Below are 27,897 nucleotides of genomic sequence, written 5' to 3'. Positions count from 1 at the left end.
ATCTGGATGGCATCTGGAATAGGTGGCGCATTTGGACAAGGATATTCATTTTTATTGTGTTTGCCCTGTTTCCCTGGGCCTCCACCCCACTGTACCTATTCGAGGGATCCGGATGAAATTCGACGTGGTACAAAGTCTTTTACAAGCCGTTGAAGTGACCAATCGGGACATGGTAGAAACCATATTTAACCTGCTTGTAAGGAGGACAATTTTGTTTTTTAAATCTAGAGTACCCAATTATTTATTTATTTTTTCCCAATTAAGGGGCAATTTAGCGTGGCCAATCCACCTAACTTGCACATCTTGGGGTGGTGGGGGTGAAACCCACGCAGACATGGGGAGAACGTGCAAATTCCACACGGACAGTGACCCAGGGCCGGGATTCGAACCCGGGTCCTCAACGCTGCAGTCCCAGTGCTATCCACTGCGCCACATGCCGCCCTTTCGCAGGACAATTTGACATGGAGATGTATTTCACCATTTGTACGTTTTCCCCGTGTCTGCATGGGTTTCCTCCGGGTGCTCCGGTAAGGGGCCGAAAGTCCATTTTAAGTGCCCTCCAGGATGCGTTAGAAAAATCATCTGACGTTGTTAAACATTTACAAATGCTTTAATTAAATGTTTAAAAAAAAAAAAGAAAAATCATTTGACCCATACTTCAAGCACCCTCGCGACATGGAAGCCAGTACCACAAAATATTTATGTTCGTGTCTCTTGTCCCACACCTAAAAGATGGTGGGTGGGATTCTCCGCCCCGCTGCACCACATTCTGCCCCGACTGGCCAGCGGGATTCTCTGTTACGCCAGCCGATCAACGGGGTTTCCCACTGTGGGGCAGCCCCACACCGTCAGGAAACCCCCGGGCGCCGGCATAACGGAGAATCACGCCGGCGGAGAATCCCGGCCGGTGTTTATTTTCTATTACATAGCCTCCATTTTGAGTAGTTGCGCTTGCATCTGAGAACTGTCCAAAATCATTGAAAGATACTGAGGAGTGGACGGCGGAGAATGCGGTCAAGCGGTTGAATGTCTTAGTCTGCAGTTTCTCCAGCCTCAACTCTGGATGTCTGGCATTTCCCTAGGAGATCTGTGGCTCACACAACTAGAGGGAGATATGCAGGCAATACCCTTTGGCTTTCAGTTAGAGCGAGGATATCGAGACCTAAAGCTATTTTTGCATCTCTCGGTGTGAGAGGGGAGTACAGCACTTTGATGCGCAAAGTGCACATAGAAAAGGTGGGTGCTTTTACAGTGGTGCATCTCATAGAATGACAGACCTGTATTAAGCTTATGTGGTCTGCAAGGACTATCCCGGAGGACATGACCAATTCCTATTAAGTCCTGTTTATAATCCAACATAATACAAATGAATCTGCTGCTACACAATACACACTTTATATTATTTTACAGCCTGCAGTAATCAACTTGTTCTTGTACAATGCAGTCAGTTATCCATTTAATGCATAATTGCACAGTGTTTGCATTATTGTATGGAAGATTTTTTTTAAAAAGGAGCATTTTGGGGGACATTTTTATCCTTAGATTCATGCAGAAAATACTCAAGTTCAGGTACAAGATATTACTGAATCCCCCTTAATAAGAATTTGGAGAATGCATGTTTTCACACCTCTCGTTCGTAGTCTGCAATTTGTTGCATTTTCCTCTGTGATTTCTGAAGGTCTCGCTGGAGCTGAGCTTCCTCAATACTGTGGGCATCAGCCATCTGCTTCCGCAGTCCGGTAAGTAGCTTGAGAGAGAAGCAGAATGAATTATTCCAGGAGCATCCTCTCAACCTCTCGTGTAATGATGTTTATGGTTAACTTTCTCAAATCGTTAGTTTTGTAAAGATGGTCCCGTGCTATTCAAATGGAGTTGTACAGCCCACAAACATCTTTTATTTGAAGGCCAACAGTGCTGGATTTTGTTTTTATCAAAAAACAAAACCTCAATATAATCGCAGATATCGAAAAGTCCAAAAAAAGAATTAGGTCTCGAATAACAGAATTGAGGTTTTCACTTCCACTATATTGATACGGTGCTACTGGTCATCTGGCATCAATAAATTATCAATGCAAAAGTGTCACTGCATCTCTACCAGTGATATTCAGCGTTGCTTATTATTGTTTTTTTAATAATCTTTATTGTCACAAATAGGCTTACATTAACACTGCAATTAAGTTGCTGTGAAAAGCCCCTAGTTGCCATAGTCCGGCGCATATTCGGGTACACAGAGGGAGAATTCAGAATGTCCAAATTACCTAACAGCGCGTCTTTTGGGACATGTGGGAGGAAACTGGAGGAAACCCACGCAGATACGGGGCGAACGTGCAGATTCCACAGACAGTGACCCAAGCCGGGAATCGAACCTGGGACCCTGGCGCTGTGAAGCTACCCACTGTGCTACCGTGCTCATATTCTATTTGCTCACTTTGCTACAGATCCTCTCTGTGTATCTGCATTTGACAATGAACGAGGATGACATAAATGGGAAATTTAATTTGGAGGAGCGAATAAGTCCAACAAAATGGGGAAGCTGAATTGATAGTAAGGTAGGGTGCGCTGGAACAGGACATGTTGATTCAATTCCCTTACACCATGAGGGTCAGCAAACCTTCCAAAACAATTTGCTCAAACCCATCAACACTCACTGCTAAATCAAAAATGTTTGGTGATGCCATAGAAAGGCCAAAACTGAAATTTTAGAGACAATGACAATTCAGTCATGCTCCAACTCGAGCTCTTTAAATAATTTTCATTGCATCAGTCTGCTGCAAAATACCCCAAACAAAAATGGGTAACTCGACATATTTTACATAGTATCTATTGCACACAGACAGGACATTCTGCCCAACTGGCCTATACCTGTTTACAATTCACCTGAACCTCCTCCCACGCTAATGTATCATCCCATCCTGCACTCATTTCCTTATATTTGCTCTGCCTCTTGTATGCAGCAAACCTTTCTTGAATGTGTTAATATTGTATGTTCTACGTGGTCATCACATTCTCACTACTGTTTAAATAAATTCCACCTAAATTCTTAATTTGACCACTTGAATTGGTCTTGTATACATAGAAAGGAGGCCATTCAGCCCTTTATGTCCATGCCAGATCTCTGAAAAAGCAACTCAGCTCGTACAATTCCACAACCCTGTCACCGTAACCCTGAAGACTGTGACTGTTCCCTGCTCTGCCTAGTACTTTCAATTCAAATCCCAGGACCCCACTTGCAAAAGCATTAAACCACCCCACCCTCCTCTAGTACCGTCTCTCTCTCCAACCCTTCAACCTCACCCAGCCACGGGATCCTCAGACACATCACAAAAGGCCCTTTCCTCCATCTCACGTCGCTGCACCCTTGCATTCCCTCACTGCCTCCCCACTTCTCCAAACAGACCCTGCCCCAGATGCTCTGCACTCTTCCCATCTTTCCATGCCCCCCATGTCCACCCCTCCACCCTAACCTCCCCGGCCAACATGTTGTTTTGGCATGCTTTGTGTGTCAAGGTGTGAGTGGTCTCCAAGAAGGTGAAAGCAGCTTGTACTCATCTCAAAGTTATGGAAGAAGTGGAACCCGGCAGGTTCACAGGACTTGTATACAGTTGTAAAAGTGGACATTCTAATCTCTAGCTAGCGGGGAACATAATTCCAACAGGGTGGCCTTTTAATGAGCAAGCATGGAATGTTAATTCATGCAAAAGGGCTTCCAATATGGTTTATCTGGAAGCTCGATCCACTTTTAAAGTCACAATAAAATTCCTACAGTTGATCCCGCCATTGGCAATCTGATATTTGGCTTCACTCCAGATTAAGTTCTGCTGCCTACGAAATGGTCCCGGCAGCAGCAGGAAAGAAGATTCCACCCAATACTCCAGCCGAACCAGTGTTTTCTAAAGGTTTACCAGACTCTCCCTGCTTTTGTACTCTGTGGGCCGGATTTTCATCCTCGAGGCAGGTCACAGGAGTCCAGAAAATTCCAGGCATTTTCCACCTTGGGAGAAAGTGCCATGAAAGAAAAGATTTTTATTATGGGGGACGGATGGGGACTGCAGTCAGGCCAAACGACCTGGGAAAGAGTTGATACGCAGTCACAGGGGTTACCCGGTGCAGAGGCGAGCTGTTTAAAACGCACCCTCCCCCCGCCTCAGTGCTGTGGAACTATGAACCAGTTTCGCATGAAAGAAGACAATTTAGTCCACACCCAACACTCCCCATGCCCCACCCATGCGAACTCATGCCCTCCCACTAACCCTCTCTGGCCCTTCATGCCTCCCATGGCAAAGTATGCTCCACCACTCTGTCCCTAACCCTAAGGCTCCTCATGACAAGTTATTGCATTTCCATATCCATTCACCCTCTGTTCACTGTATAGCAGGCATTGTCAAACTCGGGGCGTGACCCGCGGGTGGGTGTTGGGAGGGTCGCGGAGCCGTCCGTTGCAGCGCTCCCGATCGCGCAAATCTGCGCGCAACAGTCGCAGCAGTCGGCAGTTAATATCGCCGGCTGCAAGCGGCCTTCAAAATGGCCCTAACATGTTAAAAAAAATGTGGCCGGACTGTGCATGCGTGCCGATGATCTGGCACGCATGCGCAGCACGGCCGCATTTTTTTTAAACAGTCGCAGCTTTTTGTTTAACAAGTTCGGGGGGGGGTTTTATTCATTTATGTTATTCATTTTATTTTTATCATTTATTTTGTTCATCTTAATTTTATTTTTTGTTACAAGTTCGGGGGGGCTTTATTTGATAAACTTTTACAAGAAAAAAATTCAGAATTTTGGACAGATGAAGACTCCATACTTTCCGACATTGGATGGCTTCACCTTCATCCAACAGGTTCCGTTGGAGGAGCGTGTAAGAGGGTCAAAGGGACCCAAAGCCATTTCCTGAATTTTTGTCAGCAGCAAACAAGGTAAGAGAAAATGGTGGGTCGCGCAGGTCAGCCGGCGTAGGCCGCGAAGGTCGGCTGGTGTGGGTCGCAAAGGTCGGCCGGCATGGGCCACGAAGGCCAGCCGGCATGGGTCGCGAAGGTCGGCCGGCGTCGGCTGCGAAGGTCGGCCAGCAGGGGTCGAGTAGGTCGGCCGGCATGGGTTGTGTAGGTCGGCCGGGTTGGGTCCCGAAGGTTGGCCGGTTGGTAAAAATTGGTCCCCGGAAAAAAAGTTTGATAAACATTGCTGCTTTGAACCTATAGACCCTATACTGACAATAGGATGTGTAAAAAAAATGCTTTTAAAAATGGTCTTTCATTGATAACTTTCACATTCCTCAAAAAAAATTCCTTTCTACTCCGGGCCAATTAAAGTGTCAATCATCCAGACCATTTAAAGCATCACTAGGTGAAACTGCAAACACTTGAAACCTCTTTACTTTGTATAAGTAAACATTGTGCAGTTGACAGCATAGATCAGAGACCTAAAGCTGTCAATCAACCAATGTTTTCCCTGGGTCTCAGGCATTTCAGTACTCTAATCGATGTCCAGGCTCTTCGCCAAGAATTCCTAATGAGACTTAGCTGAGCATCCAGAAATAAATAAATATTGGACAGATCTCCAGGGGAAACTTCTCAGTTCTTCCTAAAAGAAAATACCATTTGGTCTTTGACATACATCTGTGAGAGCAGGTAGGGTTTGGTTTAACCTCTCAGCTGAAAGAAGGTACCTCCTGGACAATGCACTATGCATTCATTACTGCACTGAAGTGTTAGCCTAGATTTTATGCTCAATAAGGTGGGTGGCACGGTAGCACATTGCTTCACAGCACAAGGGTCCCTGGTTCGATTCCTGGCTTGGGTCACTGTCTGTGCGGAGTCTGCACGGTCTCCCTGTGTCTCCGTGGGTTTCCTCCGGCTGCTCCGGTTTCCTCTCGCAAGTCTCGAAAGACGTGCTTGTTAGGTGAATTGGACATTCTGAATTCTTCCTCAGTGTACGATGCCGAACGGTGCCGGAATGTGGAAACTAGGGTCTTTTCACAATAACTTAATTGCACTGTTAATGTAAGCCTACTTGTGAGAATAAAGATTATTATTATATCCAGAGTGGGACTTGAACCAGCAAACAACTTACTCGAAGGGGAGAGAAACTAACTATACCAGAGATGTATACAGTGATGATGTAGACCCAGGAATGGCACAAGAATCATGTATTTTTTTTAAATAAAAAAATTTTGAGTACCCAATTCATTTTTATCCAATTAAGGGGCAATTTAGCATGTTCAATCCACTTACCTTGCACATGTTTGGGTTGTGGGGGCGAAACCCACACAAACACGGGGAGAATGTGCAAACTCCATACGGTGACCCAGAGCCGGGATCGAACCTGGGACTTCGGCGCCGTGAGACTGCAGTGCTACCACTGCGCCACCGTGCTGCCCTGTACAAGAATCATGTATGACACATAAGGTGGATCAATGCATTGATGGGCATTCATTGCTGCAATTTTGATTTCAGCTGTGTCTTTCTGAGAACCAGTGAGAGAGTGAGGGAGAGAGAGGGATAGAGAGAGAGAGAGAGAGAGAGAGAATGGTTTGCCACACCCCATGCCCCATGGGAGTGGGGAAGGGATGGGAGTTAATGTGGGATAATCTGTTACCCTAGGTGAATTTTAACCACATCCACGAACCCATTTTAAGTGGAGCAGGGACAGGATTGACTTAGCTTCATATATGTTTACAACATGGAAACAGGCCCTTCGGCCCAGCTTGTCCATGTCGCCCAGTTTCTATCACTAAGCTAGTCCCACTTGCCCGCATTTGGCCCATACCCCTCTTTACCCACCCTGCCTATGTGGTTCAGATTGGTGTGTGGCATGGGAATAACCAATGGAGGAAACAGTCAAAAAAACATAGGCCTTTAGATAAGGTGTCTCAGCAAAGAAGTACAAACAGAAGAGAACAAAATAAAAGACATAATTAACAAATGCAGAAATGTTAAAGTTCAAGAACTGATTTTTAAAAGTTCTATGAAGTACACTGAATACTAACAGCTCATGAGCTCATTATTTTTGATGCACCACAGGGTGTCCCTCCATCTGGTCACCCTGGAGTTTACTTCGGAGGGCAACTTAAGTACAGCAGAACTTGGATCAGGATGAAGTAAAGATTCATGTGGAGAGACTCTTCTCTGCTAGTGTAAGACAGGTTTTCTGATTCAATTAACCTCCCCATCAGCTGGCCCTGCATTGTGAATTGGATTCGCACCACGGAAAGAAGTGGATCCTTTCTGAAATTGTAGCAGTTCTTAATATGTTTTCTTTTATAACTCACTTCTTGATGTTTTTCCTCAGTTATTGCTTTCAGTCCCTGAATGTCACGAGCATGTTTGTTCTCAAGCTCCTCCAGTTCCTGCAGGGGAAGTGAAGGTATAAAAATTAAACAACCAGCGGAGAAGAAAATCCCATCTTGTGTGTGTGAATATACAATTATAAGACACTACCCAGGGATTCCTTAAGTTAAGTTGCTGTGATTGTAACTACACTATTACTATTGACTTAGATAATAATTGTGGTAATGATCTTGAATATTTTTTCCCGGAAGCTTTTCATCTTGCACCCATCAAGACAATTCCCAAGAATATCAACGTCAGGAAAAACAAGAAATGTATACTGAATGAGAATAGAGTGCTGATTGGTTGGCAACTAGACTCTGATTGGTAGAGGATTTGCCATGGAGAATGCACCAGTTGATGGCGACTGAAGTTAACTGTAGAGCATTGCTCAAAATTTAAACCAGGCAGCTTGACTCGAATTAGTCAAGGAATTGTGAACAAGTGAATGGCTGTGACTTATTATGTTTTGCTGAAACAGGCACAATATGTGTACATTTTCCTCCTTAGGGCCCAGTTCCACTTCATTCTTTGTCTCGTCCAACACCGTAACAAGAAATGTTCCGTCTTCCTTTCAGGTGTCAAGGAACGCAAGCTCGAACAACTTACTGATCCCAACACCCACCAGGGATTCTTCACACGTCATCCCAGCCTTTGCTGTGTATTCATTATTCCCTCTGATCTTCCCCTCGCTGATGCTGGACACTGTACTCAGCAAAGGACTCAGTTTCATCTCCTTATTTCCTCACCTTAATGAATTTTGAGCTCGGCACAATGGTGAACTCTTCTTTTGTTGCCATTGTCTCCATGTAATCAACAGATCCTTTCACTCGGCTCCAGTATTCTCCTTCTGTCTGGACCCCTCCCATTGGCCCCCCACCTGCCTTGATGTTTTCATTGAGAATTGTCGGCGTAACATCGGCCATCATAATTTCTCTTCCTCTTTCAACCACTCCTTCTGAACGTGCTGCACTCCATTCTCTCAGGTCCAATCCTAACTCTGTATCAAACCTGCTGGCAAGGACGGTGCTGTTGTTGTCAGGCGCACTGACTTTTACCTTGAAAAGTCTGCGCATCAACTCTCAGACACTTCTCTCTCTCTCTCTCTCCCCCCACGGACCATGACCCCACCACTGGACATTAAGCCATTGCATCCAAGACTGTCACTGATCTCATCTACTCTGGAGATCTTCCCAACACAACTCTCAACCTCATTATCCGCCAATCTCACACAGCCCCTTTTAATCGCCTTCCCAAAATCCACAAACAGGGCTGTGCTGGAAGACCCATCGTGCTAGCCTGTTCTGCCTCACGGAACCTATTTCTTCCTATCCCTATTCCATTCTCTCTCCTCTTGTCCAGTCTCTTCCTATCTACATTCACAATTCCCCTGATGCCCTACGCCACATCAACAATTTCCAGTTTCCTGGCCCTAACTGCCTTCACTTCACTATGGACATCCAATTTCTCTACACCTGAACAGATATAGAACATAGAACATAGAAAAATACAGCAGAGAACAGGCCCTTCAGCCCACGATGTTGTGCCGAACCTTTGTCCTAGATTAATCATACATTATCATAGAATTTACAGTGCAGAAGGAGGCCATTCGGCCCATCGAGTCTGCACCGGCTCTTGGAAAGAGCACCCCACCCAAGGTCAACACCTCCACCCTATCCCCATAACCCAGTAACCCCACCCAACACAAAGGGCAATTTTGGACACTATGGGCAATTTATCATGGTCAATCGACCTAACCTGCACATCTTTGGACTGTGGGAGGAAACCGTAGCACCCGGAGGAAACCCACGCACACACGGGGAGGACGTGCAGACTCCGCACAGACAGTGACATAAGCCGGAATCGAACCTGGAGCTGTGAAACAAATGTGCTATCCACAATGCTACCGTGATGTCCTTAAGAACAAATTAATCTACACTATATCATTCTACCGTGATCCATGTACCTATCCAATAGCTGCTTGAAGGTCCCTAATGTTTCCAACTCAACTACTTCCACAGGCAGTGCATTTCATGCACCCACTACTCTCTGGGTAAAGAATCTACCTCTGACATCCCCCCTATATCTTCCACCATTCACCTTAAATTTATGTCCCCTTGTAATGGTTTGTTCCACCCGGGGAAAAAGTCTCTGACTGTCTACTCTATCTATTCCCCTGATCATCTTATAAACCTCTATCAAGACGTCCCGCATCCTTCTCCGTTCTAATGAGAAAAGGCCTAGCACCCTCAACCTTTCCTCGTAAGACCTACTCTCCATTCCAGGCAACATCCTGGTAAATCTCCTTTGCACCTTTTCCAAAGCTTCCACATCCTTCCTAAAATGAGGCGACCAGAACTGTACACAGTACTCCAAATGTGGCCTTATCAAGGTTTTGTACAGCTGCATCATCACCTCACGGCTCTTAAATTCAATCCCTCTGTTAATGAACTCTAGCACACCACAGGCCTTCTTCACAGCTCTATCCACTTGAGTGGCAACTTTCAAAGATGTATGAACATAGACCCCAAGATCTCTCTGCTCCTCCACATTGCCAAGAAACCTACCGTTAACCCTGTATTCCGCATTCATTATTGTCCTTCCAAAATGGACAACCTCACACTTTTCAGGGTTAAACTCCATCTGCCATTTCTCAGACCAGCTCTGCATCCTATCTATGTCTCTTTGCAGCCGACAACAGCCCTCCTTACTATCCACAACTCCACCAATCTTCGTATCATCTGCAAATTTACTGGCCCACCCTTCAACTCCCTCATCCAAGTCATTAATGAAAATCACAAACAGCAGAGGACCCAGAACTGATCCCTGCGGTACGCCACTGGTAACTGGGATCCAGGCTGAATATTTGCCATCCACCACCACTCTCTGACTTCGATCGGTTAGCCAGTTCGTTATCCAACTGGCCAAATTTCCCACTATCCCATGCCTCCATACTTTCTCTCACAACTACCTCTCACAAATCCATGCTGACTATCCCTAATCAAGCAGTGTCTTTCCAGATGCTCAGAAATCCTATCCCTCAGTACCCTTTCCATTACTTTGCCTACCACCGAAGTAAGACTAACTGGCCTGTCATTCCCAGGGTTATCCCTATTCCCTTTTTTGAACAGATGCCCGACATTCACCACTCTCCAATCCCCTGGTACCCCTGTTGACAGTGAGGACGAAAAGATCATTGCCAACTGCTCTGCAATTTCATCTCTTGCTTCCCATATATCCCATCAGGCCCGGGGGACCTGTCTATCCTCAAGTTTTTCAATATGCCCAAAACATCTTCCTTCCTAACAAGTATTTCCTCGAGCTTACCAGTCTGTTTCACACTGTCCTCTCCAACAATATGGCCTCTCTCATTTGTAAATACTGAAGAAAAGAACTCGTTCAACACATCTCCTACCTCTTCAGACTCAATACACAATCTCCCGCTACTGTCCTTGATCGGACCCACCCTCGCTCTAGTCATTCTCATATTTCTCACATATGTGTAAAAGGCCTTGGGATTTTCCTTGATCCTACCCACCAAAGATTGTTCATGCCCTCTCTTAGCTCTCCTAATCCCTTTCTTCAGTTCGCTCCTGGCTATCTTGTATCCCTCCAACGCCCTGTCTGAACCTTGTTTCCTCAGCCTTACATAAGTCTCCTTCTTCCTCTCAACAAGACATTCAACCTCTCGTCAACCATAGTTCCCTCACTCGACCATCTCTTCCCTGCCTGACACGGACATACATATCAAGGACACGTAGCACCTGTTCCTTGAACAAGTTCTACATTTCACTTGTGTCCTTCCCTGACAGCCTATGTTCCCAACTTATGCACTTCAATTCTTGTCTGACAACATCGTATTTACCCTTCCCCCAATTGTAAACCTTGCCCTGTTGCACGCACCTATCCCTCTCCATTACTAAAGTGAAAGTCACAGAACTGTGGTCACTATTTCCAAAATGCTCCCCCACTAACAAATCCAACACTTACCCTGGTTCATTACCAAGTACCAAATCCAATATGGCCTCCCCTCTGGTCGGACAATCTACGTACTGTGTTGGAAAAGCTTCCTGGACACACTGCACAAACACCACCCCATCCAAATTATTTAATCTAAAGAGTTTCCACTCAATATTTGGGAAGTTGAAGTCACCCATGACTACTACCCTGTGACTTCTGCACCTTTCCAAAATCTGTTTCCCAATCTGTTCCTCCACATCTCTGCTACTATTGGGGGCCTATAGAAAACTCCCAACAAGGTGACTGCTCCTTTCCTATTTCTGACTTCAACCCATACTACCTCAGTGGCAGATACTCCTCGAACTGCCTTTCTGCAGCTGTTATACTATCTCTAATTAACAATGCAACCCCCCCCCACCTCTTTTACCACCCTCCCTAATCTTATTGAAACATCTATAACCAGGGACCTCCAACAACCATTTCTGCCCCTCTTCTATCCAAGTTTCCGTGATGGCCACCACATCGTAGTCCCAAGTATCGATCCATGCCTTAAGTTCACCCACCTTATTCCTGATGCTTCTTGCGTTGAAGTAAACACACTTCAACCCATCTCTGTGCCTGCAAGTACTCTCCTTTGTCAATGTTCCCTTCCCCACTGCCTCACCACACGCTTTGGCATCCTGAATATCGGCTACCTTAGTTGCTGGACTACAAATCCGGTTCCCATTCCCCTGCCAAATTAGTTTAAACCCTCCCAAAGAGCACTACAAAACCTCCCTCCCAGGATATTGGTGCCCCTCTGGTTCAGATGCAACCCGTCCTGCTTGTACAGGTCCCACCTTCCCCAGAATGCGCTCCAATTATCCAAATACCTGAAGCCCTCCCTCCTACACCATTCCTGCAGCCACATGTTCAACTGCACTCTCTCCCTATTCCTAGCCTCGCTATCACGTGGCACCGGCAACAAACCAGAGATGACAACTCTGTTTGTCCTGGCTTTTAACTTCCAGCGTAACTCCCTAAACTCGTTTATTACCTCCACACCCCTTTTCCTACCTACGTCGTTGGTAGCAATGTGCACCACGACTTCTGGCTGCTCCCCCTCCCCCTTAAGGATCCTGAAGACACGATCCGAGACATCCCTGGCCCTGGCACCCGGGAGGCAACATACCTTCCGGGAGTCTCGCTCGCGACCACAGAATCTCCTATCTATTCCCCTAACCATTGAATCCCCTGTTACTATTGCTTTTCTATTCTCCCCCCTTCCCTTCTGAGCCCCAGAGCTAGACTCAGTGCCAGAGACTTGGCCGCTAGCGCCGTCCCCCGGTAGGTCATCCCCCCAATAGCATCCAAAACAGTATACTTGTTTTGAAGGGGAACGGCCACGAGGGATCCCTGCACTCTCTGCCGGTTTGTTTTCTTTCCCCTGACTGTAACCCAGCTACTCTTGTCCTGTACTTTGGGTGTGGTTACCTCCCTGTAACTCTTCTCTATTACCCCCTCTGCCTCCCGGATGATCTGAAGTTCATCCAGCTCCAGCTCCAGTTCCCTAACACAGTCTTTGAGGAGCTGGAGTTGGGTGCACTTCCCGCAGGTATAGTCAGCAGGGACACCGGTGGTATCCCTCACCATCCACATCCTACAGGAGGAGCATGCAACTGGCCTAGCCTCCATCCCCTCATACCTTACAGAATATAGCTGCCCTGTGGACCAACTGGACCTCCGCCCTCCGACTCTGCTCCCAGTCAGTTGCACTCTCTGTAAACTCCTGGCTCCCTTCTCGCTCTTTGCGGAAATGTAGGAAACAAAATGAATGGAGCACCTTCCTCCCTCCTCACCGAACTCCCTCAGTCACCAAACTTTCACTATAGCACTCAAATGCACCAAATTCAGCACTCAGCGCATATAGGTTGAGCGGCAGTAGATTTAGAAATTAAATGAGAAGGAATTACTTCTCACGGAGGGTGGTGTATTTGTGGAACTCACTGCCCCATAGTGCGGTAGAATTTAGAGATTAAATGGTTTCAAGAAGGAAATAGATATATTTCTGATAAGAAAAACAGGTTAAAGGGATACGGGGAACAGGTAGGGAGGTGGACTTTTCAGCCATGATCTGATTGAATGGCTTGAGCAGGCTTAACGGGCTTACGTCTGCTCCTAATTCTTACGTTCATATATTCCATCCCCCGCCAGGATGGTCTAAGGGCTCATCACTTCTTCCTTGAGCAAAGGCCTGAACGATCCCCATCCACCACTCCTCTCCTCCGCTTGGCTGAACTTGTTCTCTTACTCAACAATTTTTCTTTTAACTTATCTCACTTGCTGCAAATAAAAAAAGTGTGGCTATGGATATCTACATGGGCTCTGGTTGTGCCTATCCTCTTGTGGGGTATGTAGAACATTCCTTCTTTCAGTCCTACTGAGGTTCCCTCCCACAACACTTTTTCCGTTACATTCATGACTGTATCGGTGCCACGTCATGCTCTCGTCTGGACCCGGAAATATTTATTAATTTTGCATCCAATTTCCACCCCTCTCTCATTTCATGTGATCCATCACCAACACTTCCCTTCCCTTTGTTGACCTCTCTGTCTGCATTTCTGGTGCTACTAATAGTCATGATCAACCCACCGACTCTCACAGCTACCTTGACTATAGGTTCTCTTACCCTGCTTCCTGTAATGATTCCATCCCATTCTCCCAGTTTCTCTGCCTCCAACGCATCAGTTCTGATGATGCTACTTTCCAAAACAGCTTGACAAGACTGCCTTTTTGCTGAACTGAGGCCCCCCCCCCCAACACTGTGGTTGACAGGGCACTCAACCAAGTCCCGTATCTCTGTCCTCACCCCGTCCTCTCCCTCCCAGAACCATGATAGGGACACCACCTCCCCCTCCACCCCCCCTCACCCCCCTGTCCTCACTTTTCACCCCACAGACTCCACATTCAAAGGACCCTCTGCCATTTCTGCCAACTCCAGCATGCTACCACGAAACACATCTTCCCAAAACCCCTGACAGCATTCCGCAGGGACCGCTCCCTCCACGACACTCTGGTCCACTCTTCCATCACTCTCAAATCCTCCTCCCTTCCCACAGCACCTTCCCTTGCAACCGCAGAAGGTGCAACACCTGCTCCCATTACCTCCTCCCTCCTCACCAGCCAAGGCTCCAAACACTCTTTTCAGGTGAAGCAGTGTTTCATTTACACGTTCTTCAATCTAGTCTACTGTGTGCGCTGCTCCCAAAGCAGTCTCCTCAACACTGGGGAGACTAAACATAGATTTGGTGACCGCTTTGTGGAACACGTTCGCTCAATCCGCAAGCATGACTCTGATGATCTTCCTGTTGCTCGTCATTTCAGCTCACCATCTTGCTCTCGTGCAAACATGTCCATCTTTGGCCTGCTGCAATGTTTCAGCGAAGCTCAACGCAAACTAGAGGAACAGTACCTTACGACTAGGCACATTACAGCTTTTTGGACTCAACGTTGAATTCAACGGGACGTCCGGTAGTGGCATGTAGGTGGAAGTCGCACGTTGGGTAGCTCTTGTTCGAGGCTCTGGGTTTTAATGCCCGGTTCCAGGGGCAGTTTTCAGATAAGCGGGTGCAGGAAGACATAAGGAAGGTGGGGAATGTCGAAGACTCAGAACAAAGCCGCTGGGCAGAAAGGGGCGAGCGAAAGTTTGCAGTCGATGGAACGATCAGCCCGGCAGCAGGAAAGATGGCGGAGGTTGGATCACGCTTAACAACCTTCTCACATTCGGAAACAGCTGCCTTACCATTACATTACCTCTGTTCCTCTCTCCACAGATGCCGCCAGACCTTTTCCAGCATTTTCCATTTTATTATGGTATAAATTTGTTAATATGCCTGGCATTGGGTATTCTCTGACAAAAAAAAGTCTCCTTTATCAGCAATATTCAAGTTCTGGACTGCCAATCGGCGATTTGGATAATAATCTTTAGAAACATCAATCGTCGCGGCATCCAACTGGGCTGGAAATCTGAACCAAACATCTGAACAAGGTCTGGGTTTTGGAGAAAGCAACATTTTGAAAAAAATGAAATGAAAATCGCTTATTGTCACAGGTAGGCTTCAAATGAAGTTACTGTGAAAAGCCCCTAGTCGCCACATTCCGGCGCCTGTTCGGGGAGGCTGGTACGGGAATTGAACTGTGCTGCTGGCCTGCCTTGGTCTGCTTTAAAAGCCAGCGATTTAGCCCAGTGTGCCAAACCAGCCCCTAGTTACAGCACTTAATCTTAGTGGCAATACACTAAAGTAAGTGAATGTATGATGTATATTTGCAAAAATCTTCAATTATCCACTTGCTGTAACCAACGGGTAAACGTCTCTCCGACCTTTACCTGGAAAGTAGACTGAAATGTTCCTTTCATTTTTCTGTTTTTCAGCTTTCGCTGAACTAACCTGACCCTGGGAGAAATTGCAATGAGCAGTTGTGAAGTCACTGCTCTGGGGGTACGACGAATCAAACTTCAGCCCTAGATGTGGGAGAATACTTCTGATGCACTGCATCATCCAGCCGAAGCAAGATAAAGTCATCACAAGCTCCAAACAAGAGTGATAATATACACACCAAGAGGCACAACAGAGAAACAGCTTCAGGGATGTAATATTGAATCTTTTTGATGCATGTTTTCAAAGTTAGAATTGACTTCAATCATTTATCCTACTCTCAAAGTAACTACTTGCATCAACTTGAAAATTCATGTGAAGACAGTGTGATTTGTGAGATGATGACTTCTTCATCACGCTGCTAATCTTCGACCATAAAACTATAATCATGATCCCTACCTACCAACCTGAATTCATGACTTTAATATTCACATATCTTTGTAAACAGTGCCATATTTTAATTATCATAGAGTCCCTACAATGCAGCAGGCAGCCATTCGGCCTCTCGAGTCTGCACCAACCCTTCGAAAGACCTCCCCCACAACCCCCCCATTCCTGCAACCCCCCCAAAGGAGCAATTGATCATGGTCAAATCAAACCACCTAACCGGCACATCTTTGGACAGTGGGAGGAAACTGGAGCACCCGGGGGAAACCCACGCAGACACGGGGAGAATATGCAATCTCCACAAAGAACCCGGGTCCCTGGGGCTGTGAGGCAGCAGTGCTAACCACCGTACCGCCCAAATTAGTTTTAGAAAAATCTATTTGCCTTTCTTGAATGGCAGTCTTCCTTACATGTAGCATATGCTACACAATGCAGTGTTGCTCAGTATTCAGGCGCACAGCTACAATAATGTATGTCCAGCAGTATTGATATTTTAATGCAGTGATGGTGATCTAAGTCAGTAGCACAAGTTTTGACCCGGAAGCTGAGGCCTACCTCTTTCATTTTTTTTTCTAACTGCTGCCTCAGCTCATTATGAGCCTTCTCCTTTTTCTTTTCCAACGCAACCTTCTCTTCATTTAAGGTTAAATCTGTCTCTTTTCTCATCTGCTCCAGAAGAGCATTTTTTTTGTCTTCCAGGCTCTGTTGCTTTGTTTCCTGCAGCAATCTTAGTTCACCTCTAAGTTGCTGTAGTGTAGCCTCATTATCTGCCCTGGAATGTGGAAAATAAAGTACAGACATTCAAATCAGCTAAAAAATAACCAATCAAGATTATTACCCAACTGCTGTACAGTTGCCATTTTGAACAGGACATCTTTGGGTTAGCTATTAGTCTGTTTTCTTTTTACTTTTCCTTGTGTATCCTTAAACCATGGAAATTACTTGGTAAATGGCCAGTTATAGAAATATCCAATATTTTACATCTACTTTTCTCTAATCAACAAAAAAACTATGCATAAAACAAGTCTTCCTTCAAATTACAACCTTACCTTAATTTTGCATTTTCATTTACCTCTTGTTCAAACTTAATAGAATTTTTACAAATACATTTTTCAATGAGTAGCTATCAAATTACAAAATTATTTTTCTTATCAGAATAACAGGACCCTATTAATTGCAACACCCTTGAAGTGAGCAAAACATTCCACTTATCCAATTTCTCCTGTTAAGCTGATTCTTTTAAAAGTACATTGATGATCTCAATGTACAGTTGAAGAAAAACTAATTAGGAATAAAGCATCTTTAGCACCAGATAATCTTCGCTCGAACAGGTTGATATTAGGAAGGAGATATGCTGGAAATTTTAAAGCGCACCAGGATAGATAAGTCTCCTGGGCCAGATGGGATATACCCAAGGATACTACTGGAAGCGAGGGAGGAGATTGCTGCGCCGTTGGCGATGATCCTTGCGTCCTCCCTCTCCACTGGAGTAATACCGAGTGATTGGAGGGAGGCGAATGTTGTTCCCATATTCAAGAAAGGGAATAGGAAAATCCCTGGGAATTACAGACCAGTCAGTCTTAAGTCTGTGGTGAGCAAAATACTGGAAAGGATTCTGAGAGAGAGGATTTATGATTATTTGGAAAAACATAGTTTGATTAAAGATAGTCAGCATGGCTTTGTGAGGGGCAGGTTATGCCTCACAAGCCTCATTGAATTCTTTGAGGATGTGACGAGACACACTGATGAAGGTCGGGCAGTGGATGTGGTGTATTCTGGTCTCCTCATTATAGGAAGGATGTGGATTTCAGTAAGGCATTTGATAAGGTTCCCCATGATAGGCTCATTCAGAAAGTTAGGGTGCATGGGATACAGGGAAATTTGTCTGTCAGGATGCAGAATTGTCTGGCCAAAAGAAGACAACAGTGGTAGTGGATAGAAAGTATTCCGCCTGGAGGTCGGTGACCAGTGGTGTCCCGCAGGGATCTGTTCTGGGACCATTGCTCTTTGTGGTTTTCATAAATGACTTGGATGAGGAAGTGGAAGGGTGGGTTAGTAAGTTTGCAGATGACACGAAGGTTGGTGGAGTTATAGATAGTGTTGAGGACTGTTGCAGGTTACAACAGGACATTGACAAGATGCAGAGCTGGGCTGAGAAGTGGCAGATGGAGTTCAACCTAGATAAATGTAAAGTGATTCATTTTGGAAGGTCGAATTTCAATGCTGAATACAGGGTTAAAGGCAGGATTCTTGGAAGTGTGGAGGAACAGAGGGATCTTGGGGTCCACATACATAGATCCTCAAAGTTGCCACCCAGGTTGATGGGGTTGTTAAGAAGGCGTATGGTGTGTCGGCTTTCATTGAAGAGCCGCGAGGTTTTGCTGCAGCTTTATAAAGGTGATTGGAGGAAGTCTTAGGGGAGATGTCAGAGGTAGGTTCTTTACACAGAGAGTGGTGGGTGCATGGAATGCACTGCCAGTGGAGTTGGTGGACTCAGAGTAATTCGGGACATTTAAGCGACTCTTGGACAGGCACATGGACAGCGGTAAATTAAAGGGGTGTAGTTTAGGTTGATGTTAGATTAGGATAAATGGTCGGCACAACATCGTGGGCCGAAGGGCCTGTATCATTCTGTACTGTTCTATGTTCTGACACCAGGATTGAAGTTTGCAGTAAAATAATGAAAACCCACCCACTGAGATCCTTTAAATTGGGCCTATTATATGACAGTAACTAGGATGCTACACACATTCAACCCTAGGTTCTTCTACATTGTGTTGGTGAGGTGAGAGTGACTGCCCTTGACATCAAGGCAGCATTTGACCGAGTGTGGCATCAAGGAGCCCTAGCTAAACTGGAATCGATGGGAATTAGGGGGAAACTCTCCGCTGGTTGGAGTCATACCTGACACAAAGGAAGATGGTTGTGGTGAGTGGAGTCAATCATCTCAGCTCCAGGACATCACTGCAGGAGTTCCTCAGGGTAGTGTCCTGGGCCCAACCATCAATGATCTTCCTTCCATCATGTGGTCAGAAGTGGGGATGTTTGTGAATTACTGCACAATGTTCAGCACCATTCACGATTCCTCAGATAATGAACAAGTCCAAATGCAGCAAGACCTGGACAATATCCAGTCTTGGGCTGACAAGTGGCAAGCTTGCACGACACAAGTGCCAGGCAATGACCATCTCCTACAAGAGAGGATCTAACCATCGCCCCTTGACATTCAATGGCATTACCATCGTTGAATCCCCCACAATCAACATCCTGGGGGTTACCATTGATCAGAAACTGAACTAGACTAGACATATTAATACTCTGGGTACCAGGGCAGGTCAAAGGCTAGGGATCCTACAGCGAGTAACTCACCTCCTGACCCCCCCAAAATCTGTCCACCATCTACAAGGCACAAAATTAGGAGTGTGGTGGAATACTTTCTACTTGCCTGGATGAGTGCAGCTCCAGCAACACTCAAGAAGCTCAATACCATCCAGGACAAAGCAGCCCGCTTGATTACTCCCCCTTCCTCAAACATTCAAACCCTCCACCACCAATGAACAGTGGCAGCTGTGTATAAGCTGTGTGTATCATCTACAAGAAGCACTGCAGGAACTCATCAAGGTTCCTTAGACAGCACCTTCCAAACTCACGACCACTATCATCAGAAGGACAAGAGCAGCAGATATCGGGGAGCTCCACCATCTGGAGGTTCCCCTCCATTCACTCAGCACCCTGACTTGGAAATATATCACCGTTCCTTCACTGTCCTGGAACTCCCTCCCCAATAGCACACATCAAGGACTGCAGCGGTTTAAGACAGCAACTCACCACCACCTTCTGAAGGTCAGCTAGGGATGGGCAATAAATGCTGGCCTAAACAGTGAAACCCATATCCTATAGACAAATTTAAAAAGAAGGCTTCTGTGAATTGCACTTCCAAATTTACCCTTGCGAGGGTCAATTCCACAAACCGGTACCATGCTATCTGTATGTGGCCTACAGGAGTGCAAATGTTAAGAATAACTGACAACAAACTCTTCTTTCTTCAATTTTACAAAAACGACTTTTCTCCAGTTGGATCAGACTACACTTACCTGGATCCATTCTTCTCTATCTTGTTATGGGCCAGGGTTTAGAGAACCCCAAAGTGTATCAAGGAGTTCACCTGACCCACAACTTTTAATAGATTGTGGTATGGGGACCACTCTACAGGTGTGGTACAGCAGAAATGGAAAAGTATTTTTTAAAGCAAAACAATATTTATTCTATGAACTCAAGTTAACCTTTGTAAAACATACAGCGAACATCTTAGCAACCATCAATTCAAATACAACCCCCAAAGAATACAACACTAAGTAATCCTTACTAACTTTCCAAACAACATCCAGAAGACAGAAGAAACACCTTTTAACAGAAGCACATTAGGTTTACATTCACTACTGAGAACATTTATAATTCTGAATTCACCAAATGATCAAGAGATAGTCTTTTCATGGCAGAGAGATCAACAGTACACCTCTGCTCTGTCTGGCTTCAGCTCCAACACTGAAAACGAAACTAAAACACACCCTGCAGCAAACAGCCTAAAACAAAAGTAAAAAAGTTGACAGACAGCCCAGCTCTCTGACATCACTGCAGTAGTAAACACTCATTTCTTAAAGGTACTCTCACTACAGATATTTATAAATACACCCATTTATAAACTCCCATTTCTTAAAGGTACTCTCACATGCCAATCTAATCACAAGAAAATAAGTGACTTCTTTTGCTTCTCCTGTACTGTTAGCTCTGGAGTCTTCAAGGAGCCTATCCTTTTTTGTTTAAGACTCGTAAGCGAATTATTTTTCTCATAAAACATGCTAGAAATTACTGATTTCACAAACCATGCAACAGTATCGGGAAAATAATTTCTGAGTAACGGCCGACTGAGAAATGAACCAGTTCAGACGTAATGTAAAAAGGGTTCGATAAGCTACCTTGTCTTTTGCATCTGTGCCGTATGCAATTCAAAATGTATTTTATTCCAAACTTATATGAAAGGTTACAAAACCTTTGGGGTAGCATGGTAGCATAGGGGCAGCACGATAGCATAGTGGGTAGCACAATTGCTTCAGGGTCCCAGGTTCGATTCCAGGCTTGGGTCACTGTCTGTGTAGAGTTTGCACTTGCTCCCCGTGTTTGCATGGGTTTCCTCCGGGTGCTCCGGTTTCCTCCCACAGTCCAAAGGTGTGCAGGTTAGGGGAATTGGCCATGTTAAATTGCCCTTAGTGTCCAAAATTGCCCTTAGTGTTGGGTGGGGTTACTGGGTTATGGGGATAGGGTGCAGGGGTGGGGTTGGGTAGAGTACTCTTTCCAAGAGCCGGTGCAGACTCGATGGGCTGAATGGCCTCCTTCTGCACTGTAAATTCTATGAAAACATAAACAATTTGGGAGCAAACCCCCCAACAAACAACTATAGTTTGTACAAATTTCTCCCTATTTCTTTTTTTTTTTTAATTTTTCATTGAAGCATTTGCAAAATTTTTATAACAATAACAAACAAAACAATAATAACATAAACACCAACATGGCAAACTAGACATATCCCACAAAACCCCTTCTGTACATCCCTTACCCATAATGCACCTACTCGCCCCCCCCTCTCCCCCTTCAGAATGCTGCTTCTGATGGCATTTTAATTTTCCCCGAGAAAATTGACGAACGACTGCCACCTCCGAGAGAACCCCAGCACAGACCCCCTCAAGGCAAACTTTATTTTCTCCAGCTTGAGAAACCCAGCCATGTCACTGACCCAAGTCTCCACACTCGGGGGCTTCGAGTCCCTCCACATTAACAGGATCCGTCTCCGGGCTACCAGGGAGGCAAAGGCATGAACGTCGGCCTCTTTCACTCCCTGAACTCCCGGGTCTTCTGACACTCCAAATATCGTCACCTCTGGACTCGGCACCACCCGCGTACCTAGCACCTTGGACATTGCCTTGGCAAGCCCCTGCCAGAATCCCCAAGCTTCGGGCATGCCCAAAGCATAGGGACATGGTTTGCTGGGCTTCCCGCACACCTCGCACATTTATCTTCTACACCGAAAAATTTGCTCATCCTCACCGCCATCATGAGTGCCCGGTGTACCACCTTAAACTGTATTAGACTGAGCCTGGCACATGTTGAGGAGGAATTAACCCTGCTTAGGGCGTCCGCCCACAGACCCGCCTCTAACTCCCCAGCTAGCTCCTCCTCCCACTTGCCCTTCAGTTCCTTCACCGGGGTCTCCTCCACCTCCAACAACTCCTGATAGATATCCAACACGTTCCCCTCCCCCACCCAGGCACTGGACACGACTCTGTCCTGTATCCCCCGTGGCGGGATCAGCGGGAAAGCCAACACCTGTTTCCTCAGAAAGTCCCGGACGTGTGAATATCTGAAACCATTCCCCGGCGGCAGCTTGAACTTGTCCTCCAGCAAACTCGGACTGGGCAAACTCCCGTCTATAAATAGATCTCCCATCCATCTAATTCCTGATCTCTGCCAACTTCGGAACCCGCCATCTATCCTGCCCGGAGAGAACCTGTGGTTATTGCAAATCGGGGTCCAGACTGACGCACCCTCCACCTTCTTATACCTCCTCCATTGCCCCTAGATCCTCAATGCCACCACCACCACCGGGCTAGTGGAGTAACGGACCGGCGAGAACGGCAGAGGTGCCGTTACCAGTACTGTACATACCCCGGGTTCCGAAATTGGCAGAGATCAGGAATTAGATGGATGGGAGATCTATTTATAGCATCAACGGGGCTGAGGTGGAGATGGTTAGCAGTTTCAAATTCCTAGGGGTGCACATTTCCAAAAATCTGTCCTGGTCCACCCACGTCGACGCTACCACCAAGAAAGCACAACAGCGCCTATACTTCCTCAGGAAACTAAGGAAATTCGGCATGTCCACATTAACCCTTACCAACTTTTACAGATGCACCATAGAAAGCATCCTATCGGGCTGCATCACAGCCTGATATGGCAACTGCTCGGCCCAGGACCGCAAGAAACTTCAGAGAGTCGTGAACTTGCCCAGTCCATCACACAAACCTGCCTCCCATCCATTGACTCCATCTACACCTCCCGCTGCCTGGGGAAAGCGGGCAGCATAATCAAAGATCCCTCCCACCCGGCTTACTCACTCTTCCAAATTCTTCCATCGGGCAGGAGATACAGAAGTCTGAGAATACGCACGAACAGACTCAAAAACAGCTTCTTCCCCACTGTCACCAGACTCCTAAATGACCCTCTTATAGACTTATCTCATTCACACTACATCCTGTATACTTCATCCGATGCCAGTGCTTATGTAGTTACATTGTATATGTTGTGTTGCCCTATTATGTATTTTCTTTTCTTCCCATGTACTTAATGATCTGTTGAGCTGCTCGCAGAAAAATACTTTTAACTGTACCTCGGTACACATGACAAAAAACAAATCCAATCCAATCCAATCTCAAACTGGTGCCTTTGCATGACGCCGCCTCCATCTGCTCCCATGCCGACCCCTCCCCATTACCCACTTCCTAACCATCGCTATATTCGCTGCCCAGTGGTAGTTGCAGAAGTTCGGCAGCGCCAACCCACCCTCCTCCAGAGTGCGCTCCAACAACATTTTCTTCACCCGCGGGGTTTTATTCGCCCATACAAAGCCCGAAATAATCTTGTTTACCCGCTTGAAAAAGGCCTTAGGGATGAAGATGGGGAGGCACTGGAAGACAAACTAAAATCTGGGGAGCATTTTCATGGTCTGCACCCTCCCCGCCAGCGATAGCGGGAGCATAGCCCATCTTTTAAAGTCCCCCTCCATTTGCTCCACCAGCCGAGTTAGGTTGAGCCTCCCATTTCCGACCACCTGTATTCCCAGGTAGCAAAAGCTCCTCTTTACCATCCTGAGTGGCAGCTCCTTCAGTCTCCTCTCCTGCCCCCAGCCTGGATCACGAACAATTCACTTTTTCTCATGTTCAATTTGAACCCCGAGAACCTGCCAAATTCCCCCAAGATCTGCATAACCTCCCCCATCCCCTCCACCGAGTCCAAGATGTATAAGAGCGGATCGTCCGCGTACAGCAAAACCCGGTGCTCCACCCCACCCCGAACCAGCCCCTGCCACTTCCTTGATGCTGTCAACGCCATGGCCAGTGGCTCTATAGCCAAAGCAACCAGCAACGGTGACAGGGGGCACCCCTGCTTCGTCCCTCGGTGTAGCTTAAAGTACCCCGACCTCAGCCGGTTCGTGCACACATTCGCCACTGGCGCCTGGTAGAGCAATCGCACCCAGTCGATGAAGTCCTCACCAAACCCAAACCTTCCCAGTGTCTCCCAAAGATACTCCGACTCCACCTGATCAAAAGCCTTCTCCGCGTCCATCGCAACAACCACCTCCACCTCTTCTCCTTCTGAGGGCATCATAATTACATTGAAAAGCCTCCGAACGTTAGCATTGAGCTGTCTCCTCTTAACAAATCTGGTTTGGTCCTCCCCTATCACCCCCGGGACAGTCTTCTATCCAAGTGGCCAAAATCTTAGCCAGCAGCTTGGCATCTACATTCAAAAGCGAGATCGGCCTATATGACCCACATTGCTCCGGGTCTTTTTCTCGTTTAAGGATGAGCGAAATCGAGGCCTGCGACATTGTTGGGGGGAGGATTCCCCTCTCTTTAGCCTCATTAAAGGTCCTCATCAGCAGCGGGCACAACACCTCTGAGGACTTCTTATAAAATTCTACTGGGTAACCGTCCGACCCTGGAGCCTTGCCCGACTGCATGCCCTCCAGACGTTTAACAATTTCCTCTGCTTCAATCGGGGCCCCCAGCTCCACGACCAGGTCCTCCTCCGCCCTCGGAAAGCTCAACTGATCCAGGAACTGCCTCATCCCTTCTACACCCAGCGGGGGTTCCGACTCATATAGTTTGCTATAAAATTATTTTAAAACGTTGTTCACCCCCCCTGGGTCCAATACCATGTTACCCTCCCTATTCTTTACTCCCCCAATCTCCCTGGCCGCTTCTCTCTTCCTAAGCTGGTGCACCAACATCCTGCTCGCCTTTTCCCCGTACTCGTAGACTGTCCCTCTTGCCCTCCTCAACTGCTCCACCACCCTCCGTGGTCAACAACTCAAACTCAGCGTGCAGTTTCCGGCGCTCCCTCAAGAGCCCCGCGTCCGGGGCCTCCGCATATCTCCTATCCACTCGAAGTATCTCCTCCATTAATCTCTCCCTCTCTGCTCGTTCCACCTTTTCTCTGTGGGACTGAATCAAAATTAGTTCCCCTCTTACAACTTCTTTCAGTGCCTCTTAAACTGTCGCTGCTGATACCTCTCCCGTATCGTTTGTATCCAGGTAATTCTGAATGGACTTATTCACCCGCCCGCAAACCGCTTCATCCGCTAACAACCCCACATCCTGTCTCCAGAGCGGGCGCTGCCCTCTCTCCTCACTCAACCACAAATCCACCCAATGCAGGGCATGATCAGAGATTGCAATCGCCGAATATAAATTTCTCCCTATTTCAATCCCCTCATCCCCCCCCCCCCCGATGAACAGCGCCTCGAATACAGCCCGAACATCCCCCAACTTGTCTCGAAGCCCTCGCTGAACCCCTTAATTTGTACTTGACTGTTGTCAGCCGAAGAAAGTCACATAGGTCCCTCAGCCAGGCCGCCACCCACGACGATGTTGCTGACCGCCACTCCAAAGGAATTCATCACCGGGCAATCAGAGAGGCGACGGCCACAACGTCGGCGTTCCTCCCCTCGAACAGCACCGACTTCTCCGATATCCTGAATATCGCTACCAAAGGGTCCGGCTCCACCTGTTCCCCCAATATCTTTGTTAGCGCCGTGAACACTCCCGCCCAGAATCTTTCCAACTTTTCGCAGCCCCAGAACATGTGTGCATGATTCGTTGGTCCCCGCCCGCATTTCTCACACTCGTCTGCCACTCCCTGGAAGAACCCATTTATTCTTGCCCGAGTCATATGAAGCCTATGTCCGACCTTGAACTGTATCAGGCTCATTCTTGCGCATGAGGAGGTCGCAATTACCCTTCCTAGCGCCTCACTCCATACTCCCCAGGTTATCTCCCCTTCCAACTCCCCCTCCCACTTCTTAATCTTCACCACCTGCTCAACCTATTTCAAGGACCCTATCCTTGGCTTCCTCCCATTTCTCACCTAAATGCGGTTGTTCAGCAACAACATCTGAACACACCACGTTAGCTGACGAACTGGCAGTTCTACCTCACCGCCACCTCTTTCCATTATCTGTAATTTGTCAGATTAGTCGTCTGACATCCAGTATTGTTTGAGCAGGATTTTCACCCAAACTAAATATCAGGAATACCAAAGCCATTGTATTCAGTCTGCGCCACAAACTCTGATCCCTCGCCAGAGACTCCTTCCTACTCTTTGAGAATTACCTGAGGCTGAACCAGAGTCTCACAACCTTAACGTCAGATCCAATGCCAATATTGCCTATTTCTAACTCTATAACATTACCAGACTCTGCCTTGCCTCAGCTCATCTGCGGCTGAAACCTTTGCCCATGCCTGCCAGCTCAAGAACTGAACACTCCAGCACACGCCTGGCCGGCTTAACACATTCTACCGTTCATAAATCTGCGCTCATTCAAAACTTTGCTGCCTGTGCCATTAAATTTCGTTCACCCCTTGGTGTACAATATACACTGGCTTCCACGAAAGCAATGCCTCAATTTTAAAATTACACCCTTATTTTTAAATCCTTCCGTGGCTTTACCCCTCCATATCTCTCAAAACTCCTGAAGCCCTACAAACCTCAGAGATATCCGTACTCCCATAATTCTGAAGTTTTGAGAATCCTCTGTTTTAATTCCTCTGTTTTAATTCCTCGCTTCTTAAAAATAAATTTAGAGGACCCAATTATTTTAATTTTTTTCCAATTAAGGGGCAATTTTGCGTGGCCAATCCACCTACCCTACACATCTTTGGGTTGTGGGGGCGAAACCCACGCAGACACGGGGAAAACGTGCAAACTCCACACGGACAGTGATCCAGGGCCGGGATTCGAACCCGGGTCCTCAGCACCGTAGGCTGCAGTGCTAACCACTGTGCCACGTGCCGCCCAGTATTCCTCCAACATTGGTGACCAGCTGTCAAAATCTAAGCTCTGGCATTCCCTCTCTACTTCTCTTTCCTCTCTTTAAGACATTCATAAAACCTACCTCTTTCATCATGATTTGGGTTCGCGTTCCTAAGATCACCGTATGCAGCTTTATGTCAAATTTTGTTTGATAATGATCATAGACGAATCAGAGAATCCCTACAGTGCTGAAGGAGGCCATTTAGCCCATCAAGTCTGCACCGATCTTCTAAAAGAGCACCTTACCTAGGCCCACTCCCCTGCCATATCATTGTAACCCCACCTAATCACACACTGGACACTGACGGGCAATTTTAGCACGGCTAATCGACCTAACCTGCACACCCTTGCACTGTGGGAGGAAACCGGAGCACCTGGACGAAACCCACGCAGACACGGGGAGAATGTTCAAACTCCTCACAGTCACCCAAGTCCGGAATTGAACCCGGGTCCCTGGTGCTGTGAGGCATCAGTGCTAACCACTGTGCTGCCCCCAGTGACCCCGTCGAGTGCCTTGGGATGCATTAAAATTGGACACATTATTTTGTTACAAGTGCTACATAAATATAAACTGCTGTAAAAATAATCTTGAAGAGAATCAAATTTGTAGGCCCAGTAACTGAGGATACAGCAGGGCAACGAGTCACACAAGCTCAGCACTAGGCAACAGTTCT

General features: G+C 46.7%; 1 protein-coding gene across 6 annotated transcripts in view; it reads right to left on the bottom strand.

Annotated features, from left to right (window-relative positions):
- The window catches only part of LOC140398169 (centrosomal protein of 164 kDa-like), a 321,180-nt gene that overhangs the window by 60,938 nt on the left and 232,345 nt on the right, over positions 1–27,897 (bottom strand). For all 6 annotated transcript variants that reach the window (XM_072486508.1, XM_072486509.1, XM_072486510.1 and 3 more), the window contains 3 exons: positions 16,634–16,850; positions 7,259–7,336; positions 1,628–1,747 (listed from right to left, as the gene is read on the bottom strand). In XM_072486508.1, the coding sequence (XP_072342609.1) occupies positions 1,628–1,747; positions 7,259–7,336; positions 16,634–16,850 (415 nt within the window). The remainder of the gene's footprint in view (positions 1–1,627; positions 1,748–7,258; positions 7,337–16,633; positions 16,851–27,897) is intronic.

This window comes from Scyliorhinus torazame, chromosome 21 (genome assembly GCF_047496885.1).
Source record: "Scyliorhinus torazame isolate Kashiwa2021f chromosome 21, sScyTor2.1, whole genome shotgun sequence".
Taxonomy (NCBI): domain Eukaryota; kingdom Metazoa; phylum Chordata; class Chondrichthyes; order Carcharhiniformes; family Scyliorhinidae; genus Scyliorhinus; species Scyliorhinus torazame.
The sequence above is the reverse complement of the archived record's forward strand: the minus strand, read 5'-3'. Positions and strand labels throughout refer to the sequence as shown.